We start from the raw sequence: 21,597 nt of genomic DNA on the forward strand, positions 1-21,597 counted from the left end.
TGGAAGAGCATATGGGAGAAGGACGCAACCCATAACAGCAATGCTCAGTGGCTAGTGGATCTAAAAAAAAAGACCACAGCAACCTCCCTGAACAGGGTCCAGTAACCATTACAGAGGCAGACATCCAAGAGAGGGTCTCCAGAATGAAGAGTTGGACATCACCAGGCCCCAACATGATTCATGCCTACTGGCTGAAGAAGCTGACAGCACTCCGTGAGCATCTGGCAGCACAAATGAACCAGCTGCTTCTGGGACCTCCAGGTACAGACAGACAAACTAGTGATGGCTAACCAACCAGATATAGTAGCAGTGGACAATCAGAGGAAGACGGCTGTAGTAATAGATGGAGCTATACCGAATGACAGCAACATCTAGAAGAAAGAACACAAGTAGATGGAGAAGTACTGAGGACTCAGAGAAGAGCTCAAGAACATGTGGAGGGTGAAGGTAACAGTGGTCCCAGTGGTAATCGGAGCGCTCACTGCAGTGACCCCATAGCTGGGCGAGTGGCTCAAGCATATCCAAGGAACAACATCCGAGATCTCTGTCCAGACGAGCGCAGTCCTAGGAACAGCTAAGATAGTGCGCAGGTACCCAGGCCTACCCAGGCTTATAGTAGACGACCATTGGGGCAAGAGGGGAATTTGTTTATATTGTGTGTGTGCGTGTTTGTTCCTGTCACACTCACAATTGCTCTTTAAATCTCAGTTAACAAACTGCCATCTTTTATTATAACATACTAATGATCAATATGCCTCATTTTCCAACAATTTCAGAAATAAAATGTCAACTGACACTTCCACCACTCAGAGGAACCAGATATGAACCTGCTTATAGAAGTTTGTTTTCTTCCGGTGAGAAGATAAGAGTTACATGTGGGGAGGGTTACTGGATTCTGAACACTCTGACCACCTCTGCTGAGACTACTTGCATAAATGACGGAGACTGGACTATCAGACCAGTGTGTGAAGGTATAAAACTGCATCTGCTTTATACACATATTTTAAGGTTAAGGTTTCTTGCTTTGCAGCGGTTCATTTATACATGAAGATGATCTGCCCCTATTAGTTAGTCTATATCTCTTTCTAGAGGTTACATGTAGCCATCCACAAGCTCTGTATTTGGATCACTGGGGTGATTCTGGGCAACAACAAAGACTGGGCGACACTGTTAGTTACAGATGTGGATCAGACTACAGGAGTACAGATGGAGCTCCCTGGGCCACATGCACCAGAGATGGATGGGAACCAAATCCACTTTGTCAAGGTATTATGAGGTTTAGTTTGTTTTTCTTCAGATATTGGTTTTGTTTCTTTTGTATCATTAATTTGCAAAAATATGATTCAGAAAATCTCTTGAATAGCTGTGCATCTTTTCAAAACTTCTATCACTGTCTGCCAATCAATGAATGACACTTTTTGTATAAAGTGCAATGAGTGCTCAAATAGACAAGAAAAGCATATAAGAGCCAGCCCACTTACAATATTATTGGAAAAATGAGTCTGAATACAAGAAAGATAATAGTGTCCAGTATAAATGCAAGAGAAGTTATGAAGGAAGTTTCACTTCAATCTTTGGGGAAGATGGCCTGCATGGCTCTAATGAATGTAGAGGTAAGAATGTCCAGGATAAATGGGACTGTTCCCATTCATTTGTGATCTACAGTTTTTCTTGATAAAGCTAACTGTTACAAGGTATAGACTATTTATTCAGTGTTCAGTGTTATAAATGCCACAACCTGATGAGCACAAAGGCACCATAGAAGACAACATCAAAGCAGCTTTTACTTGACTTTGAACAAAAAAAAAAACCTTATTAGTAATTATTATTCGAAGAAGAAGAATTAGAAGAATTTGATTTGAATGAGTTAGATGTCAGAGATGGCAGTAGGTGAATAAATAAATAAAGCAAATCATTGCAGCAGCAGTATTTCCTTTACAATACTTGGCAGGACTGTGAGGATATTTAGAAATCTCAAACATTAAGTTAAGTTTGATACCTGTCCAACAGTTTATCATTAGTTACAATGAGTATGAACACTTTCTGAGCATAACAGAAGGACATATATCAATATGAGTGATCATAACTTAAATCAGTCGTTCAGTGGGCTGTTTGAAATTAAGGTTATCATCTGCGAGACTCCGATTACATAATGAATACTTCACCTGAAATGTGAAATGATGTGTGACTAAATAAAATAATTATGATAAATAATTATTGCTTATACTTGTTTTTTCTCTGTTGCTTAAATTTTTGCAGCTGCCTATGGCTGTAGGAGGCCACCATCTATTTCAGATGGCGACATCAAAACAAGTGCTAAATACCATTACCAACATAAAGAAAGGGTTGAGTATATCTGTCAGCAATACTACACCATGGAGGGTGAACCGTTCAAAACCTGTATCAATGGTGAATGGACTGGAGAGATTAGATGCCACCGTAAGTTAAAGTTTTCTTTGTATGTTTAAAGTTACATTCTGTGAAGAAACAAGTAAAAAAATCATTTTGTTTTCTGTTTTTGAATGTTGTGAATCGCAGAACTGTAATCAGTGTTTACAAAAATATACACAGCTGTTACACATCACAGTCATTGGACATTTAAAAAGACAATTCAACTATATAATGACGGTGACTTACAAATATTGTAACTTTAGACATCTAGAACAGTCACAACAAAATAACCCATAAAAATGCCTGCAAATTTTTAGATCACTAAAACAAAACAAATCAATAAATGGTTAAATACTGTAAAACTTACAGCCTAAACAGACTTATTAACGGCATATCTATAAAAAATATTTAAAAAGTACATTCTGTCCTCTTGGTAATTTTTTGTCTGTATGTAACATTCACTACATTCACTGAGACTTACTTAAATGTGTAATACCGGAACCATAGAAGTAAAAATCAAAGCAGTTTTTACTCAGCTGAGCTTGAGCTACAACAAAGATTATTATTATTATTATTATTATTCATAATAATAATACATTTCAAAAAGGTAAGTATTATAAGGGTATGGACAAAGCTTCCAGGACTGACAAGTGAAACCAATGTGGAAGTTCAGTAAACATCCATTCTCTTAAATGTCCAGCAGAGGAGGAGTCCTCTGGATAGAAATCTACTGAAAAAAGTCTTCAGCTTTCTTGATGGCCTCAATAAACACTTTTTTGGCCAAAGTTATATGAAAGAGTAACATGCATTTTCCATCACGGTAACATATGTATCTACAAACCTGAAAACACAATGTAGTGGTTTGCAAATCGTATAAAACCATCTTTTATTTGCAATAGAACATAGAAAATATCTCAAATATTTAAAGCGAGAAAATTTAGTTTTGATTTTGAAAATTCACTTTGAATTTGATAGCAGCTACATGTCACAAAAGAAGTTGGGATGGGGAAAACAAAAGTCTGGAAAAGTGACTAGTACCAGAAAGAAACAGTTAAAATAAAATTTTGCGACTGATATCTAAGAAAAAGTTTTTGTTTGTTTGATTACAATTTAAACCTCACAGTGAAACAGATTCTCTTCTTTAAAACAGAGAACTGTAGAGTCCCTGAAGTACCAGCCAGTCTAAGAATCACCACAGATGTAACAGGCAATCAAATAAGAAAAGGACAACATCTAACATTTGCTTGTGAAGACAGTAGCCACGTCATCAAAGGGAATGCAACGATTGAATGTTTGGAAAATGGACAATGGAGCAATCCTCTTCCCACATGTGAAGGTACGTCACTTCTCTTCTTGTGATCTTACCTATAGAAAGACTTTTATAGCTATCTGTGGTGTTTCTTGAGGTGTTGTGTGCATGACAGTAACTTACGCCCAATTTTAACCTCAAATTGCCGAGAGGATTTGAAACTTTAGTTTTATGAGACAAAAACACATTTCAGCATCCTGCCACTAGATCAGCAGAGGTTCTTGTTTGAAACTATCAGTTCAAAGGTTATCAGTAGGTATCAATAGTAGGAGGCCTCCTCTTCTTACTAGTAGATAGATATTGCCTCCTTGAGTGGTGGTCAATTTCCTCTGCTCAGCAGAAATGATGGGCAATAAGTTTTTATATTACACCCAACTACTGATTCCTGAGTAATAATTTACAATTTGTACATTTAGCAAAGATATATTGAAACATTTTTCTAGGGTTTAAGAAATCTTGCCTTTTATTTCAGTCATCGTTTCAAAGTTCAAATGTGTTCAAGATTATATTTGAACACGCCACAATGTAGACTTCACTGTTAGTTAACAAGGATAACAATGCTATTATTAAACCACCATAATAGCACAACATTTCTTTTACTCTGTAATAACTCACCATCCCCAAACAGTGCTACACCTCACCATGAAATCCTGAGAACATCACAATGGCTTCAGATTTTGAGTGGATGTTTTATAATTGTCCTCCACCCACTACTTTTCCTAGATACACCACCGTGGTCTGCCCAAAGTGCACTTTGAGAACTTTATGGTCTAGATTGCATATGTCAGTCTCTTAAATCCTTCTCCTGCTAAATAGCCTTTTAGGAGGTCCAGCTCAGTTAGAAAAGCTGGAGAGTCAATTTAGTCTAAATAAGCTTCTGTTTCAGGAGGAGGGTGGCAGTCTTTCTTCATCGTGCTGTTGATCTTTACACAAAAAACTGTCAGACCTATTAGACTCATTGGCCAGCTGACAGGATGACCTCTATTAATTACAAGATGTCACCTCAGAAAAAAGAGACCATTGTGAATTAGGGATCCCAGGGAGTAGTGTGTAGGGACTGTGCTTTGCCAGGATTTACAGAAAAAAATTAAAAGACTATAAATGGTGTGGAGTTGGGTGTAAACAAAATAAACAAAGCTGAAAGGATTGATTTCAGGCATTCTTATTTGCAAAGTTGCATCCAAGCACAGGCCTTGTTTATTCTGTCCTTTGCACAGAAAAATCGATAATGGTGATGTTTTTTTGTTTTTTTTAAAAAAATGCACACCGAAAACCAAATGCAGCATATCAGCCCAAGCATCTCATACTGTACCTATTGTAAAGTCTTTTGTTTACCATGTCTTTGAGGATGGAGGAAGTGAAAGAGAGCAATCTGAGGTGACCCTGTTAAAGAGGTGATAAGGGATCGTAAACTCTTTCCTTGGAGATCAAAGGTGTAAACAGCAGACTTTTGTTCTGTTGACTGTATTTAAATCCCGGGATGTTCAGTCCGTGCAGTGATGGCCTCTCTCTAACTTAGGCTTTGGTTAAAGGATGTTGGCTACTGCTCATTGTATCTACAGGCTTCATTAATTAAATTTCCATAACACTGTCCTTGTGCTAATTAGTTTGTGTGAACATTGTTTGTAGAATAGAATAGAATAGAATAGAATAGAATAGAATAGAATAGAATAGCCTTTATTGTCATTGTACAGGGTACAACGAAATTGGAGTGCCACTCCCTTGGTGCAAAAATACAATAATAAATATAATGTAAAATATAAAAGGTACAATAAAACAAACAATAGTAAGTACAGTATATACAGGATAGCAGCATTAATATAATGACAGTAAGAATAGCAGCATAATAATTGACGGTGACAGTATGGAGTAGCTAAGCAGTTTCAGTTGTTTTTGTGCTTATTTACTATGGTGATAGCTCTGGGAAAGAAGCTATCCCTGAATCTGTTTGTCCTGGTTTTATGTGACCTGTACCGTCGGCCTGATGGTAATAGTTCAAACACTTGATTGCTGGGGTGAGAATGGTCCTTGATGATATTGCCAGCTCTGCTGAGGTACCGAGAGTTTGCAATGACCTCCAGGCTGGGCAGAGAGCAGCCGGTGATCTTCTGGGCTGTGTTGATGACCCTCTGCAGTGCTTTCCTGTCTGCAGCTGAGCACCCTGCATACCATGTTGTTATGCTGTACGTTAGGATGCTCTCTATGGTGGCTCTGTAGAATGTCACCAGCAGCCTCTCCTCCAGGTTGTTCCTCCTGAGCACTCTCAGAAAGTGTAGACGCTGCTGGGCCTTTTTTTACCACCGCCGTGGTATTTGCAGTCCAGGAGAGATCATCAGAGATCTGCACGCCCAGAAACCTCATGGAGTGCACCCTCTCCACACAGCTCCCGTGAATGTACAGTGGGGCCGGGTCTGCTCTGCCCTTCCTGAAGTCGAAGATAAGTTCTTTAGTTTTCGTGGTGTTCAGTTGGAGGTTATTAACTGAACACCACTCAGTCAGTCTGTTGACCTCATCTCTGTAGTCCGACTCATCCCCCCTTGAGATGAGTCCAACCACGGTGGTGTCATCCGCAAACTTTATGATGGTGTTTGAGAGATGGGTAGGGGAGCAGTCGGATGTGTAGAGTGTAAACAGGAGGGGACTCAGAACACATCCTTGTGGAGACCCGGTGCTGAGTGTGATGGTGCTGGACAGGTGTGGGCCGAGTCTGACAGACTGTGGTCTATTTGTCAGGAAGTCCTTGATCCAGAGGCAGATGGGGGTGGAGAGTCCCAGGTGAGACAGTTTCTGGACCAGGATCTCTGGGATGATATGATTAAATGCTGAGCTGAAGTCCAGGAAGAGCATTCTCACATAGCTTCCTCGGTGCTCCAGGTGACTCAGCGCAGTGTGGAGCGCTATGGTGATAGCGTCCTCGGTGGATCGATTTGTCCTGTAGGCAAATTGGTGGGGGTCCAAAGTGGGAGGCAGACTGGCCCTGATGTGCTGACAGACCAGTCTCTCAAAGCACTTCATCACTACAGGTGTAAGTGCAACAGGCCTGTAGTCATTTGGGCTGACCACAGCTGTCTTTTTGGCGATGGGGATGATGGTGGAGGTTTTGAGGCAGGGCGGGACGGTGTTTAATGACAAGGAAAGGTTGAAGATTTTAGTGAAGACTCCGGTCAGTTCGTCAGCACATGCTCTGAGAACCTTTCCATGTATTCCATCAGGACCTGCCGCCTTCCTGGGATTCACTGACCTTAGAACACACCTCACTTGATGCTCCCTAAGTGTTAGTGTGCCGGTGCTGGGGGCGGGTGGAAGTGGTGTGACAGCTGAGGGCCTGGTCGTCTCAAAGCGGGCGAAGAAACGATTTAGATCCTCAGCCAGCGAGGCATCAGTCCTAGATGTCGCCTGGTTATTGCTTCTGTGGTTGGTAATGTGATTGATCCCCTGCCACATTTTTCTGGGGTCGTTGTCAGCAAAGTGATCTTCAATCCTCCTCCTATAGGCAGCCTTAGCTTTCCTGATGCCTCTACTCAGGTCTGCCCTGGCCGCCCTGTACGCAGCCCTGTCCCCTGACTTGAAGGCAGTGTTGCGGCTTTTTAGGAGGGATTGCACTTCGCTATTCATCCAGGGTTTTTGATTTGGAAACACCCTGACCCTTTTGTTGACGGTGACATTATCAACACAGTTCCTGATGTACGAGAGTACAGTGTCCGTGTACTCCTGGAGGTTGTGGCTGGAGAATAAATCCCATACAGTAGATGAGAAGCAGTCCTGCAGTTGAGAGAGGGCTCCTTCAGGCCAGGTTTTTATTGTCTTTGTCTGGGGCTTTGTTTTTCTCAGCAGGGGGGTGTAGGTGGGGGTGAGGGACATGCAGAGGTGGTCAGATCCAGCCAGGTGGGGGAGGGGTGTCGCTCTGAAAGCATGCCTGATGTTTGAATAGACACGGTCCAAAGTGTGTTCTCCTCTCGTAGCAAAGTCCACAAACTGAACAAATTTAGGAAGCACAGTCTTTAGGCACGCTTTGTTAAAGTCGCCGGCGACAATAAAAACCCCATCGGGGTGGGCAAGCTGTTGTTTGTTTATGGTGTTGAGCAAGAGGCTGACAGCCGTGCCAACGTTAGCATCCGGCGGTATATAAACAGCTATCACAATAACTACTGTAAACTCCCTCGGGATGTAAAAAGGTCTGCACGAGACTGCCAGAACCTCCAAATCAGGAGAACAGTGTGTGTGAATGATCCTGCTGTTACAACACTACCTGAGTTGCTGTTTCTGTCGTGCCGGTGTAGCGTGCGGCCTGCTAACTCGACTGCAGCGTCGGGAATCAGCGGGTGAAGCCACGACTCCGTAATAAGAATAATGCTGCAGTTACGTGCAAAACTCGTGGTTGCTATCTGTAGCTCCAATTCGTCTAATTTGTGGGTGATGGATCTGGCGTTCGACAGGAAAAGGCTCGGAAGTGCTGGCCGGTGTGGTTGTTTGCGTAGCCTAGCATCTGAGCCCGACCGGCATCCCCTCTTCTGCTTTCTCTCCCTCCGTCGCCTTCTACGCTTGCTGGGCGGGCAGACCATCCACAGTGACCCCGGCGGTCTCGCTATCTCCTCCAGGATGTTGTGTGTTCGCTGATAGTCACCAGAAACAGACAAACTATATTTGAAACCTAGGTCAATTAGGTTCTGGCGACTGTAAGAGATGGCGGCGTTGCAAACATTCAAAAATATACACAGTAAAAGTAAAAACGAACACCAAACTGGAGAGCTAAGAGCCGCTGCACCCGTGAGCGCCGCCATCTTGCCAAATGTTTTTTAGTTAATTCTATGTCACAGATGGCCACACAGTGTTAAGGTAAAGGAGAGTGATGCACAGGGTATATGACAAATATTTCACTTCAAATAAAAAATGATGCATGAGAGTGGATCAGAGTGAAAATGTGATTGTGACAAAATAGTATCTAATGTTGTTTTTTCCTCTGTTAATGCCCACATTTTTGTAGCTGCCAATCATTGTAGGACGCCACCACCTCTTTCACATGGACGGACCAAAACAGCGACTAGATACACGTACAGACACAATGACAAGGTTGAATATGTGTGTGACAGAGACTACGGCATGGAGGGTGGGCCGTTCAAAACATGTGTCAATGGTGATTGGATTGGAGAGATGAGATGCCGCCGTGAGTTACATTTCCCTTTTGTTACACACAAAGTTTTAAATACGTTCTAAGTAAACAAACAGCCAGTGGAGGGACGCTGGAACCAGTTTGAGAAGTTTATTAAATCTGAGAAGTTGGTTAAGTGTGACGTTGAAAAGTTGTTTTCATTAACACAGACAGTAGCTCAAAACTGTTTGAAATGTGGTGCATTTAAGATCATACCTGAACACACCACAATGTAGACTTCAGGGTTAGTTGCAGTTATATCATTAAATAATAATAATATTAATACGAATGAGAAGAATTAGTTTTTATAGAAACCTCTGTAATAACCCACCATCCCCAAACTGTGCTTTTAAGTGGATGGGTTTTTCTTGTTCACCATCCACTAGTTTTCCTATATACACTATTGCAGTCTGCCCAAAGTCACACTTTGAGAGATTTAATGTCAGGTTTGCTTTTCCAAAAGCACTGATTTTAGTGTTTTTAAGTGGCCCTCTATCATTGCCACAGACATCACACATTTCATCACCAGTTAACATGGGTGACATGGAGGAAGAGGGAAATACAACATGCTTTGGACATGTCAGAGGAAAATATGAGAGCCTGATGAGGACACATGAACCACAGAAGAGTTTGAACTTACAAAAAAAATATTTTTGATAATAAAATAATTTTAAAAATTAAGAGAATAGGATTGGATTTGTAAGATGTGGGAGAGGGCAGTAGATGAATAAATGAATGAATCACATCATTTCAGCAGCAACATTTCCTTTACAACACTTAGCAAGACTGTGAGGAGGAAATTAATAAGAAATCTCAAACATGAGTTTGATACCTGTCCAACACAGTTTATCAATAGTTACAATGAGTGCTAACCACTTTCTGAGTATAACAGAACTACATATATATGATGACAACGCAGTCTTAAAGGCTGATCTGCAAGACTCGGATTACATGATGAATACTTCATCTGAAATGTAAAACAATGTGTGATGATATATGAAAATAAAAATGTGACTAAATATTGCCTAAACTTTTTTTTCTCTATTGCTCACACTTTTGCAGCTGCCCAGGGTTGTGGGAAGCCACCGCCTCTTTCAGATGGAGACACCAAAAGAAGTACCAAATACCGGTACCAACATAATGAACAGGTTGAATATATCTGTCAGCGTTACTACATCATGGAGGGTGGACCGTTCAAAACTTGTAAAGACGGTGAATGGACTGGAGAGATTAGATGCCTCCGTAAGTAAAAGTTTTCTTTATATTTTTCATGTTACATTCTGTGAAGACAAACGTAAAAAGTCCTCTTGGTTTCTGTTTTTTAATTTTGTTTAATTCCAGAGGTGTGACCCATTTTTACAAAAATATAGATGACTGCTTGTGAGCCTCTCAAGATGAGAAACTTTGTATAAAGTATGCTAATCCATTACTTTGTTGAAGCCCTTAAATAAAAATCTGGAAATTTTAAATTGAAACATCTGAAAAATGTATATTGTGCGGGCGGGTGTTAATGTCTCGAGTGCTGTAGTGAGGCTGAGAAGAGTCAGGCTGGGATGGAAAGGACTTCAGCATGTAAAATAGTCACAGAAATATTACATAAAATTAGCACTGAGTGTAATCACCCCACAAGAGCAACAGCAACAGTAGATCATCTGTGTACCATTCCAGCTTTTGACCACAACTTAGAATTAGGCAGGAGATCTTTATTTGTATGGCACGTGGCATCATAGCCACAGAGTCCTTTACAGAACACAATATTCTGTACATTCATGTATTTTACTAACATTAAAAGACTGTTTATCTTTTATGTCTTACAGGGCCCTGCACTGTGAATAGAGAAGACATGAACAGACATAATATTCAGTTCAGATATTCAAGAGATGATAAACTGTATTCAGAACACGGTGATACAATCTTGTTTGTGTGTACCAGAGGAAGCCCTGTTGGGACAGTGGAAATGCGTCAGACATGTGAAAATGGTTTGATATATTTGCCAACTTGCCAGTAATGCTTTTGTGTACAAGACTATATAAACATGAGTACACCAATGTGTCAATAATTACCAGAATGAAGACTTAGAGTATTGAAGTACTCGTGCTGTTTGTGGTCATTTCAATAAAAGCTAATAAGTGCTGATTGAGTCTGTTTTCTGCCTCTACATATTTTTTTCAGGGAAATCTATCTTGCATAAATCTTCTACCACAAATACAGAACAATTATACAGAATTTGGCTTTATTATTTAATAAAGGTTGCTGAGCAACTGAATTTTGAATGCTGATGACAGCAAGACAGGTAGGATCTTACTAGCTTCACAAATTAATTTTTTTTTCTAGTTGAGCTAAGACACTAGAGGGGTAATACAGCTTCTGGGAGCACTTGACAAATTTGAATTCATTTCCAAAGATTTCCTACATTGTGATGGCGTGTCAATGTGTAGCATGGTTAGCTCATTAATGCGTTAGCGCCTTGCAGCCCCACGCATGGGGCGATCCGCACTAACGGAGATTTGCCGCATTAATGCGGTGATGGCGTTAACGTCATTTTAACAAGATTAACACTGACAGCACTAATATGTATATACAGTGGCTTACAAAAGTATTCGGCCCCCTTGAACTTTTCCACATTTTGTCACATTACAGCCACAAACATGAATCAATTTTATTGGAATTCCACGTGAAAGACCAATACAAAGTGGTGTACACGTGAGAAGTGGAACGAAAATCATACATGATTCCAAACATTTTTTACAAATAAATAACTGAAAAGTGGGGGGTGCATAATTATTCAGCCCCCTTTGGTCTGAGTGCAGTCAGTTGCCCATAGACATTGCCTGATGAGTGCTAATGACTAAATAGAGTGCACCTGTGTGTAATCTAATGTCAGTACAAATACAGCTGCTCTGTCACGGCCTCAGAGGTTGTCTAAGAGAATATTGGGAGCAACAACACCATGAAGTCCAAAGAACACACCAGACAGGTCAGGGATAAAGTTATTGAGAAATTTAAAGCAGGCTTAGGCTACAAAAAGATTTCCCAAGCCTTGAACATCCCACGGAGCACTGTTCAAGCGATCATTCAGAAATGGAAGGAGTATGGCACAACTGTAAACCTACCAAGACAAGGCCGTCCACCTAAACTCACAGGCCGAACAAGGAGAGCGCTGATCAGAAATGCAGCCAAGAGGCCCATGGTGACTCTGGACGAGCTGCAGAGATCTACAGCTCAGGTGGGGGAATCTGTCCATAGGACAACTATTAGTCGTGCACTGCACAAAGTTGGCCTTTATGGAAGAGTGGCAAGAAGAAAGCCATTGTTAACAGAAAACCATAAGAAGTCCCATTTGCAGTTTGCCACAAGCCATGTGGGGGACACAGCAAACATGTGGAAGAAGGTGCTCTGGTCAGATGAGACCAAAATGGAACTTTTTGGCCAAAATGCAAAATGCTATGCGTGGCGGAAAACTAACACTGCACATCACTCTGAACACACCATCCCCACTGTCAAATATGGTGGTGGCAGCATCATGCTCTGGGGGTGCTTCTCTTCAGCAGGGACAGGGAAGCTGGTCAGAGTTGATGGGAAGATGGATGGAGCCAAATACAGGGCAATCTTGGAAGAAAACCTCTTAGAGTCTGCAAAAGACTTGAGACTGGGGCGGAGGTTCACCTTCCAGCAGGACAACGACCCTAAACATAAAGCCAGGGCAACAATGGAATGGTTTAAAACAAAACATATCCATGTGTTAGAATGGCCCAGTCAAAGTCCAGATCTAAATCCAAACGAGAATCTGTGGCAAGATCTGAAAACTGCTGTTCACAAACGCTGTCCATCTAATCTGACTGAGCTGGAGCTGTTTTGCAAAGAAGAATGGGCAAGGATTTCAGTCTCTAGATGTGCAAAGCTGGTAGAGACATACCCTAAAAGACTGGCAGCTGTAATTGCAGCAAAAGGTGGTTCTACAAAGTATTGACTCAGGGGGCTGAATAATTACGCACACCCCACTTTGCAGTTATTTATTTGTAAAAAATGTTTGGAATCATGTATGATTTTCGTTCCACTTCTCACGTGTACACCACTTTGTATTGGTCTTTCACGTGGAATTCCAATAAAATTGATTCATGTTTGTGGCTGTAATGTGACAAATTGTGGAAAAGTTCAAGGGGGCCGAATACTTTTGCAAGCGCATATATATATATATATATATATATATATATATGAGATTGATTGATTGATTGATTGTAGTATATTGGTAGCCAGTGTAGCAACTTCAAAACAGGTTAAATGGGCTCCTTTGTTTGGGGACTCAGTAATCTCACTGCAGAGTTTTGAACAATCGGGAGACAAGCCAGTCCTTTCTTGTTAAGAAAATTAAGTAGACTATTACGGTAGTCGAGTCTAGAAACAAAAGCATGGATTATCATCTAAAGACCAACAAGACTAACAAGACCAGGACTGTGTATTCTCTGGAGTCTGTTGACATCATAATATCATTGGTAACTTTTAGTAGTGCTGTTTTAGTGGAATGCATTTTAACAGAAACGGTCATAGATGTTGTGTTTATCCAAGTACGCTGTTAGGTGGACAGCAACTGCATTCTCTTCTGACATAAAAGACATATATACATCTTTTGATTTTATATAATAACTAATTGATACTTTTAACATTTTTCCACCTGAAAGAGCTGAAAAAATGTTCAGTCTGTAATCTGTTCTTCTGCTTAGCCAGGAGAAAAGAAAGACGAAGGCGTGAAGGTCAGAGTGGCCCTGCCTCTATGAGCTCTCTGACCAGACCAAGACAGGAATGGAGAAAATGGCCTCAATATTGGCTTTGTTGGAAGGCATGTCATTACTTTACATAAAGAAGACTGATTGTGAACATTTGTTAATCCTGGCTAATCAGCCTCTCCTCTTGTATAATTTTTAATATGTCACAATCACAAAGGCAGGAATCAAACACAGGACTCTAAATAGTGCAATCAAAAGAGGTTTATTTACACAATGCCACCAGGTGAGACATATAAATATATACCGTGTTGGGGGTAAGAGGGGCTCCAGGGAATCCAAGGAGGTACAAGGGAAAAAAGGCAAACACGATTACACTCCTCTTCACATTAGCACTCATTCACAATCCACGGAGGTCCACTCACACTCACTCGATGGGGGTCCGGAGGGAAACAGGGAAGGGTCCAGGAAGTTCTGTACATGGAAAGGAAACACACGTAGAGAGAAAACAGGAATCACAAGGCCAGCTGACACTAACAGAGGTAAGTACAACAATCCAGCGGAGAATATCACTCTGCCATCACCTTAAGTAGTAGGCAGGGTAATCCAGGACAATGAATTACAGGTAAGTCAACTGCCTTCAAGTGTGTTGGTCAAGGGCCCTGTAAATGAGTGACACCCAGGAGGAGAGGAGTGTGTAAAAGAGAGATAGAAAAACACAAACATAGACAACACAGAGAGGAATGGAGGACTGTGACATAATATTCATATTGATATAAGATTCACTCCACTGGGTGAATACGGTAGAAAGACAAAGAGAGAATAAAACAATATTTATTTTTGTTTGGTCACAGACAAACAAAAATAAATTAACCTTTCATTTAAGGTAAGTAAAAAAATTATATACTTTATGCCAGTAATGTTTAAGATTTCCATTCACGGAGGAAGCTATTATATGAAGCATGAAAACCGTGTACAAGAATTGCATAATCTTCTTTTTACACAGCATATTTCCCTTTTTATGGCCTCTTTATACATACCTTATGTACACTGCTGGTCAAAAGGTTTAGAACACCCCAATTTTTCCAGTTTATTATTGAAAATTATGCTGTTTATTGTCTGATTGCACTTTGAAATGAAAGTATAGTAAAAAAAAAAAAAAGCAATTGGAGTTGAAAGAGAAATCATGGCATTAATTTGTAGACCAAAATGTATTTTGAACTTTTGACTTATCAAAGTAGCACCTTCGGCAGATATAACAGCTGAACACACCTGTGGCATTCATTCTACAATAGAAAACAAATATTCTTCAGAGAGTTCTTCCCACATCTGTTACAGATGTTCCCATAAATGTGTAGCACTTGCAGATTGCTTTGCTTTCACTCTTCTGTCCAGGCCATCCCAAACTCTACGGGGTTTAAGTCTGGACACTGTACAATACAATACAATACAATACAACTTTATTTGTATTGCACATTTAAAACCAGAGGTACACCAAAGTGCACAACAAAATCCAAGAAAACAGTAGCAATTGGCCACAGTTGTCTTTCCTAAATAACTAAATTAATACATCAAGCTATTTTCTCCTACTGCTGCTCTCCTAATTGCTGCTTCTCTTATGGGATGATTACATTATTATATATTTTATATTATATATCATAAAATATAAAAATCATAATGATGAATGCATTCATGTGTGGCCTAGACCACTGAACATTTCATAATGGTTGTGCTTGTATGACTCTTTTTTTTTTCCTTTTGGTTATTTATTGATGTAATGACCTTGTCCTCTTGCCAATAAAGCTTTTTTCCTTAACTGGAAGTGACACAAGCTGCCTGAACAAACATGTAAATGAATGACAAGAAGAAAACGGTAAACAAATCACATAAAACTTGCAGAATCATTCTGTGTGAGCCAATATCTTTAATACTTATATCAATATTTCAGTATACATATACTAATATTTAAAACATTTCATTAAAAAAAGAATCATTTCATACAGTAATAAGTCTGAATAGCTATTTTCACAAAAATCAACTAGAATTTCGGATTTTAATAATACAATTCAAAAAAGTATATTACTAATAGTATAAAATGTTGTGGTTGTGGGAAGCCACCACCTCTTTCAAATGGAGACACCAAAATAACTACTAAACAAGAGTACCAACATAATGAAGGAGTTGAATATGTCTGTCAGCAATTCTTGCTCATGGATGGTGGACCATTCAAAACCTGTATCGATGGTGAATGGACTGGAGAGATTAGATGCCTCGGTAAATTACAGTTCCTTTTATATGTTCCCTTTTTATTTTATTAAATACAGAAAAAGAAGAAAAGATTTGTAGTTTATTCTGAATCTTGAGTTTGCATTTGTTGTCTTTTCATTCTTAATATGAGGACCAGAGAGATGTTGATGCAAGTGAAGGTCATCATTAGGCTTGAAAGAAACACAGAAAACCTTGGGAGAGACCAAATCAATAATCCGAGAAATTGTTTTAATTTGATAAACAAATGTACTGACCAGGTCAGAAATAGGGTGGATAATCACAGAATTCTTTCAACTTCACAACATCTACCCGAGAATCGTGAGGAGATAGGAATATCACTGTCAAAATCAGGAGATGCTTCATGAATTTAAAAACTGATAGTTTACAGCTGGTCCACTCAAGTACAAAAATACCAACAACAAGAAGGCCAGTCACAAAACCTCTAAAAGAGCCAGCACAGTTCAGATATTTTTTCCTTTGTAGAGATGAAACAAAGATTAATGTGTAATAGAATGATGAAGAAGAGTATGTAGAAGGAGAGAAAAAGCATTATCTGAAGCATATTACATTTGATAATATATGAGCTATTAAATATCAGCGATCAGCGAGCTCCAGAATGCACACCCCAATGGATTGTTTATTATTGCCAAAGATTTCAACCACACAAATCTCAAGTCAGTGCTTCTGAAATTTCATCAACACGTGGACTTTGCGAGAAGGGGGGAAAACGCGCTGGATCTTGTTTACACAAACATTTCCAGCACGTACAGAGCATAGCCCCGTCTCTACCTCGGACACTCAGAACACTGAGCTGCTAAAGACTCGAGATTCCGCCTTCACAGCAGGCGACAAGGTGGCCTTAGGAACAGCAAGGGCCAAACTGTCTCGAGCCATCAGAGCAACGAAGCACACGCATGGAAGAAGAACCCACAGCCACTTCCAGGACAGCAGTGACACGCCACGCATGTGGCAGGGCATCCAGGCCATCACCAACTACAGGAAGACAACACCTGCCTGCGATTGTGACCCCTCCTTACCAGACACACTAAACAACTTCTATGCACAGTTTGACGCACAGAATGATGTGTTGGTGAGGAAGTCCTCCGACCCTCACAACAACCAGGTTCTGTGTCTGACCTCTGCTCATGTGGGGAAAACTCTTTGCAGAGTTAGCCCATGGAAAGCTGCTGGTCCAGATAACATTCCTGGAAGACTACTCAGAGAATATGCAGACCAGCTGAAAGATGTCCTTACTGACATCTTCAACCTTTTCCTGAGGTGCCTCAAGGCCACCACCATGGTTCCCGTGCCAAAGAAGTCCTCAGTGTCCTGCCTCAACGGCTACCATCCTGTTGCACTCACACCCATCATGATGAAGTGCTTTGAGAACCTCATCATGAGGCGCATTAAGACCCTGCTGCTACCCACACTGGACCCACTGCAGTTCGCCTGTCACCATCATGACGCCATCGCCACCACTCTACATCTCGCCCTCTCCCACCTGGACAATAAGGAAATAGTGTACGAATGCTGTTCATAGACACAATCATTTCTCAGCACCTGATCGGAAAAGTGAGCCTACTGGATCTGAACACCTCCCTCTGCAACTGGATCCTGGACTTTCTGACAGAAAGACAGTTCGGATCGGCGACAGCATCTCCAGCACCACCACACTGAGCACTGGAGCCCCTCAGGGCAGTGTGCTCAGCCCACTGCTGTTCACTCTGCTGACTCACGACTGTGCAGCAATGCGTCATCAAGTTTGCCAATGACATGACTGTAGTGGATTTCATCAGCAAGAACGACGAGTCAGCATACAGAGAGGAGGTGCAAGAGCTAACGGACTGGTGTATAACCAACAACCTGTTTCTGAATGTGGACAAAACAAAAGAAATGATTGTTGACTTCAGGGGAGCACAGAGAGATCACTGTCCACTTAACATTGATGGATCCTCTCTGGAGGTTGTCAAGAGCACCAAATTCCTTTGTGTCCACCTGTTTTTTTGCAGTCTTTGCAGACTGCACTTTACATAGTCCTGTGTTGATTGTCTGTTACATGTCATATGTAGCACCGTGGTCTCGGAGGAACGTTGTCTTGTTTCACTCTGTACTGTACCACTGTACATGGTTGAAATCACAATAAAAGCCACTTGACACTTGAAATGTGGTGGAGGTAATATTATGGCATGAACATGTATGGTTGTCAGGTGAACTGGGTCACCAGTGTTTACTGACAATGTGACTGCTGATAGAAGTAGCAGGATGTCCCAAAAGATTGATTCTATTCATGTGGATGTAGTGTTTTCAGTGGTCGAAATAATTAATCACTCATCCAAGTGACTTCTTCAGTCTCAGCTAAACGCAGGTTTTTTCATCCTGAAACTAGCACCACTGACTAACAGTGGCCTGTTAGGTCAATTTCATGATCACTAATATACAAATGGTCATTGATCAGTGGTCATGAGTACCATTCACAGAGAGTTTAAGAATGGCTGAAATTACAGCACCGCAGCCATACAGGTGTGCAAATTTCTGACTTAAAATTCTGAATATTTGTCTAACAAATAACTCTGCTCTAAAATCCAAAAATAAATAAGTACATAAATTAAATAACTGGCCCACTTATTTAGAGAAAGCTCAGTTTAAATCCAAATGTGACTTTTAAACATTTCTTATTCTTCAAAATTTCAGTACAGAAATCTATGTTAGAGACGGCATGTAAAATAGCCATAGAAAGACAAGATAATAACATTTATAGTTAGGCAGGAAAAAATAAACTAAAAAATAAATCATACCCATAACGTCCTTTAATGAACACAATATTCTGTGCATTCCTGTATTTTATTAACATTAAAAGACCTTTCTTATTTTTTGTCTTACAGAAACCTGCACTGTGAACAGAGAAGACGTGAACAGACATAATATCCAGTTTCGATATTTTAGTGTTGATAAACTGTATTGAGAAAATAATAAAACTGAGTTTGTGTGTACCAAAGGAAGACATGTTGGGGCAGTGGGAATGCATCAGAGGTGGTCGAGGGTGTGATACAGTTGCCAACTTGCCAGTAATGGTGTTTTTGTACTAAATTAGATAGAAATGGGTCTATGAATTTATCAGTAATTATTCTGAGAGAATAATTAGATCACTGAAGTACTAGTGCTGTCATTTTAATAAAAGCATATAAGCTCACTGAGTCTGTTTTCTACCTTTACATGTTTACTAAGTGAACTCTATCTTGCATGCATGCTGTGCCAAGCTACTATCTCTGCACTCCCTTACATTTTCAATATGTATGGAAGGCTGATGGACAGTGTTGGGGAGTAATAGGATATATTTACCACCGTGATATATTTATTTTAAAATACAAAATATGAGTAACTGTATTCCAAATCAAATCAAATCATATCACTTTTATTGTCACGTCACATTACTGTTACACTGGTACAGCAGAGGTGAGTGTGATTCTTGTATATGTATGCATCTATATATGTGTGTGCGTCTATATATATGTGTGTGTGTAAAATATACAGAGGTCAGCAGTTTAAATACTGTGCAAAAGGAATAGCATATATGTAGAATATGGAGTGCATAGTGTTCAGGTTCCGGCAGATGAGAGTGAGGTGTCTATGAAGTGTTAGTGGTCAGTGTTCAGCAGTCTGGTGGCCTGATGGTGGCCAGTCTGGTGGTTTGGGACTGGATACTGCAGTACCTTCTGCCTGACGGAAGTAGTTTGAACAGTTTATGGCTGGGGTGACTAGAATCTTTGATGATCCTCCCCACTTTCCTCAGGCACCGCTTCTTGTAGATGTCCTGGAGGGAGGGAGGGAAGCTCACCTCCAGTTATCCTTTTGGAACACCACACTGGAGAGCTTTGCAGTTGTAGGCGGTGCTGTTGCCATACCACGTGGTGAGGTATGCTCTCAGTGTCACAGCGGTAGAAGGTCCTGAGGATGCAGGGGCTCATGCTGAATCTCTTCAGTCTCCTGAGAAAGAAGACGCATTGCTGCGCCTTCTTCACTGTTTTGTTTGTGTGTACTGACCATGTGAGATCCTCCGCCACATGTACACCTAGGAAACGAAAGATACTCACTCTCCCCACAGCAGCACTGTTGATGGTGATGGGGGTGTGTGCTTCCCTACACCTCCGGAAGTCCACTATCAACTCCTTTGTCTTTGTGACATTGAGGGTGAGCTAGTTGTCTTGGCACCAGTGTGTCAGTTTCCTGCAGTTTCCTGTCCAGCTTTGAGGGACCGATGGTATTGAATGCTGAGCTGTAATCTACAAACAGCATTCTCACATACGTGTCTCTCTTCTCCAGGTGCGAGAGGGCAGTATGTAGTGTCAATTCCGTTAGAGTTACCATTTAAAAAGGTGATAATTAGAATACAGTTACTTTGTTGAAATTAATGGATTGCACGACAGTCTTTTCCTGTTTCATATGTTAGGCTATCCACTCTCTAATTCTGGTAATTCCACGCATTGCCAGAAACCAAAACAAAACACGCAATAAGAGGCTCTAATGTAAGCGTCTTAATAATGCTGGTGGTGTCAGTTACATAATTGACCTGGAGCCAGCACAACAGAGCCAACAGTGCACAGGCACGAAAGCGTTTCTTACTTGGAAATTCCGACACCACTTCACATTTAAAGAAGAAAGGGATGGGCGAAATCTGACCCATGCAATGCAAAGTCTGTTTGCCAGCAACCAAGCTGCTCTCAGCGTCAAAAGACTCCACCTCCAAGCTAAAGAAACATCTGGAAGTAAGTTCTTTCTTAAAAGCTAACATTAGCCTACTGCAACTACCTTGTTTTAGTTGTTGTAGCTACCTGGGTTATGTGCCACTTCAGCATCTTTGATGTACTATTGCTGTGTGATTTATTACTATTACTGAAGGCTACTTGCCACCAAGCTAACATTGTTACCTGGCATTAGCTGAGGTTAGTTCATAGACTGCAGGCTGTTAGACTTGATGGCTAGCATTAACAACCCTGCTAGCTGCAAATAATCATGTGCAGTTCTGAAAGCAGTAGCCTTCAGTAACAGTAATAAATCACACAGCAATAGTACATTGATGTAGTTTTTAAAAGCATTACAATATAATAAGCAATCCAAAATATTCAGAATACCTGACTTGCATTTAGGAACTGAACGGAATACATTACAGACTACATTTTGAGGCATGTATTCTGTAACGAGTAGTGGAATTCATTTTAAAAGTAACCTTCCCAACTATGCTGACGTACACCAACAAGGCACAAACAGGGCACAGGGCCACCTGGCACTGAGCTGCCACCCAGTCCCAGCCCTGAGTGGGAGCTGACCATAGATCAACTGACTGGGATAGGTGGCATTTGACAGAGCCTTTGGAAGGAAAATAGAGTTGGATCAAAGGAAGACCAATTCCCGTACAGCAGCAACCTGCAGCAATCCCTGTGGACCAACACCAGTGGAGAGTTGCCGTTTTCCAAGAAGAAGAACAGGTGGCAATGTGTCGACTCCCTGGAAACAACAAGGTCAACTTCCACCCTCCCGAAGTGGTACCACCTGCAGTTGGACTCTCCACTTCGCTTGCCTTGGATCCCCCTTCGAGATGATGTCTGCTGCCATGTTCAGTGGCCCTGTTACATGAATGGCTCTGAGCGAGTGGAAACAGGGGGTGGGACGAGTGGATAACCCAGAAATGCTTTGAACTGGGAAGGCTCTAGCTTGCACTTTTTGACATTCAGACACACGCCCAGAGTCTAAACATGACACAC

The 21,597-nt window shown here is 41.0% G+C and overlaps 1 protein-coding gene across 1 annotated transcript; it reads left to right on the plus strand.

Moving 5' to 3' along the window:
* The first annotated feature begins 173 nt into the window (after positions 1–173).
* Positions 174–10,857, plus strand: LOC134646686 (complement factor H-related protein 4-like). The gene is made up of 5 exons (XM_063500547.1): positions 174–261; positions 2,260–2,439; positions 3,542–3,727; positions 9,912–10,091; positions 10,667–10,857. The coding sequence occupies exons 1-5, from the start codon at positions 174–176 to the stop codon at positions 10,855–10,857; spliced, it is 825 nt and encodes a 274-aa protein (XP_063356617.1).
* The last annotated feature ends 10,740 nt before the right edge of the window (positions 10,858–21,597 follow it).

This window comes from Pelmatolapia mariae, linkage group LG17 (assembly GCF_036321145.2).
Source record: "Pelmatolapia mariae isolate MD_Pm_ZW linkage group LG17, Pm_UMD_F_2, whole genome shotgun sequence".
In the NCBI taxonomy this organism is placed as follows: Eukaryota; Metazoa; Chordata; class Actinopteri; order Cichliformes; family Cichlidae; genus Pelmatolapia; species Pelmatolapia mariae.

Excerpts from the sequence above, each read along its gene's own strand:
- LOC134646686 (XM_063500547.1), top strand. The coding sequence starts at position 174 with ATGATTCATGCCTACTGGCTGAAGAAGCTGACAGCACTCCGTGAGCAT. Across the intron at positions 2,440-3,541 it reads TGGAGAGATTAGATGCCACC|AGAACTGTAGAGTCCCTGAA; the intron begins GTAAGTTAAAGT and ends TCTTTAAAACAG. Across the intron at positions 10,092-10,666 it reads TGGAGAGATTAGATGCCTCC|GGCCCTGCACTGTGAATAGA; the intron begins GTAAGTAAAAGT and ends TATGTCTTACAG.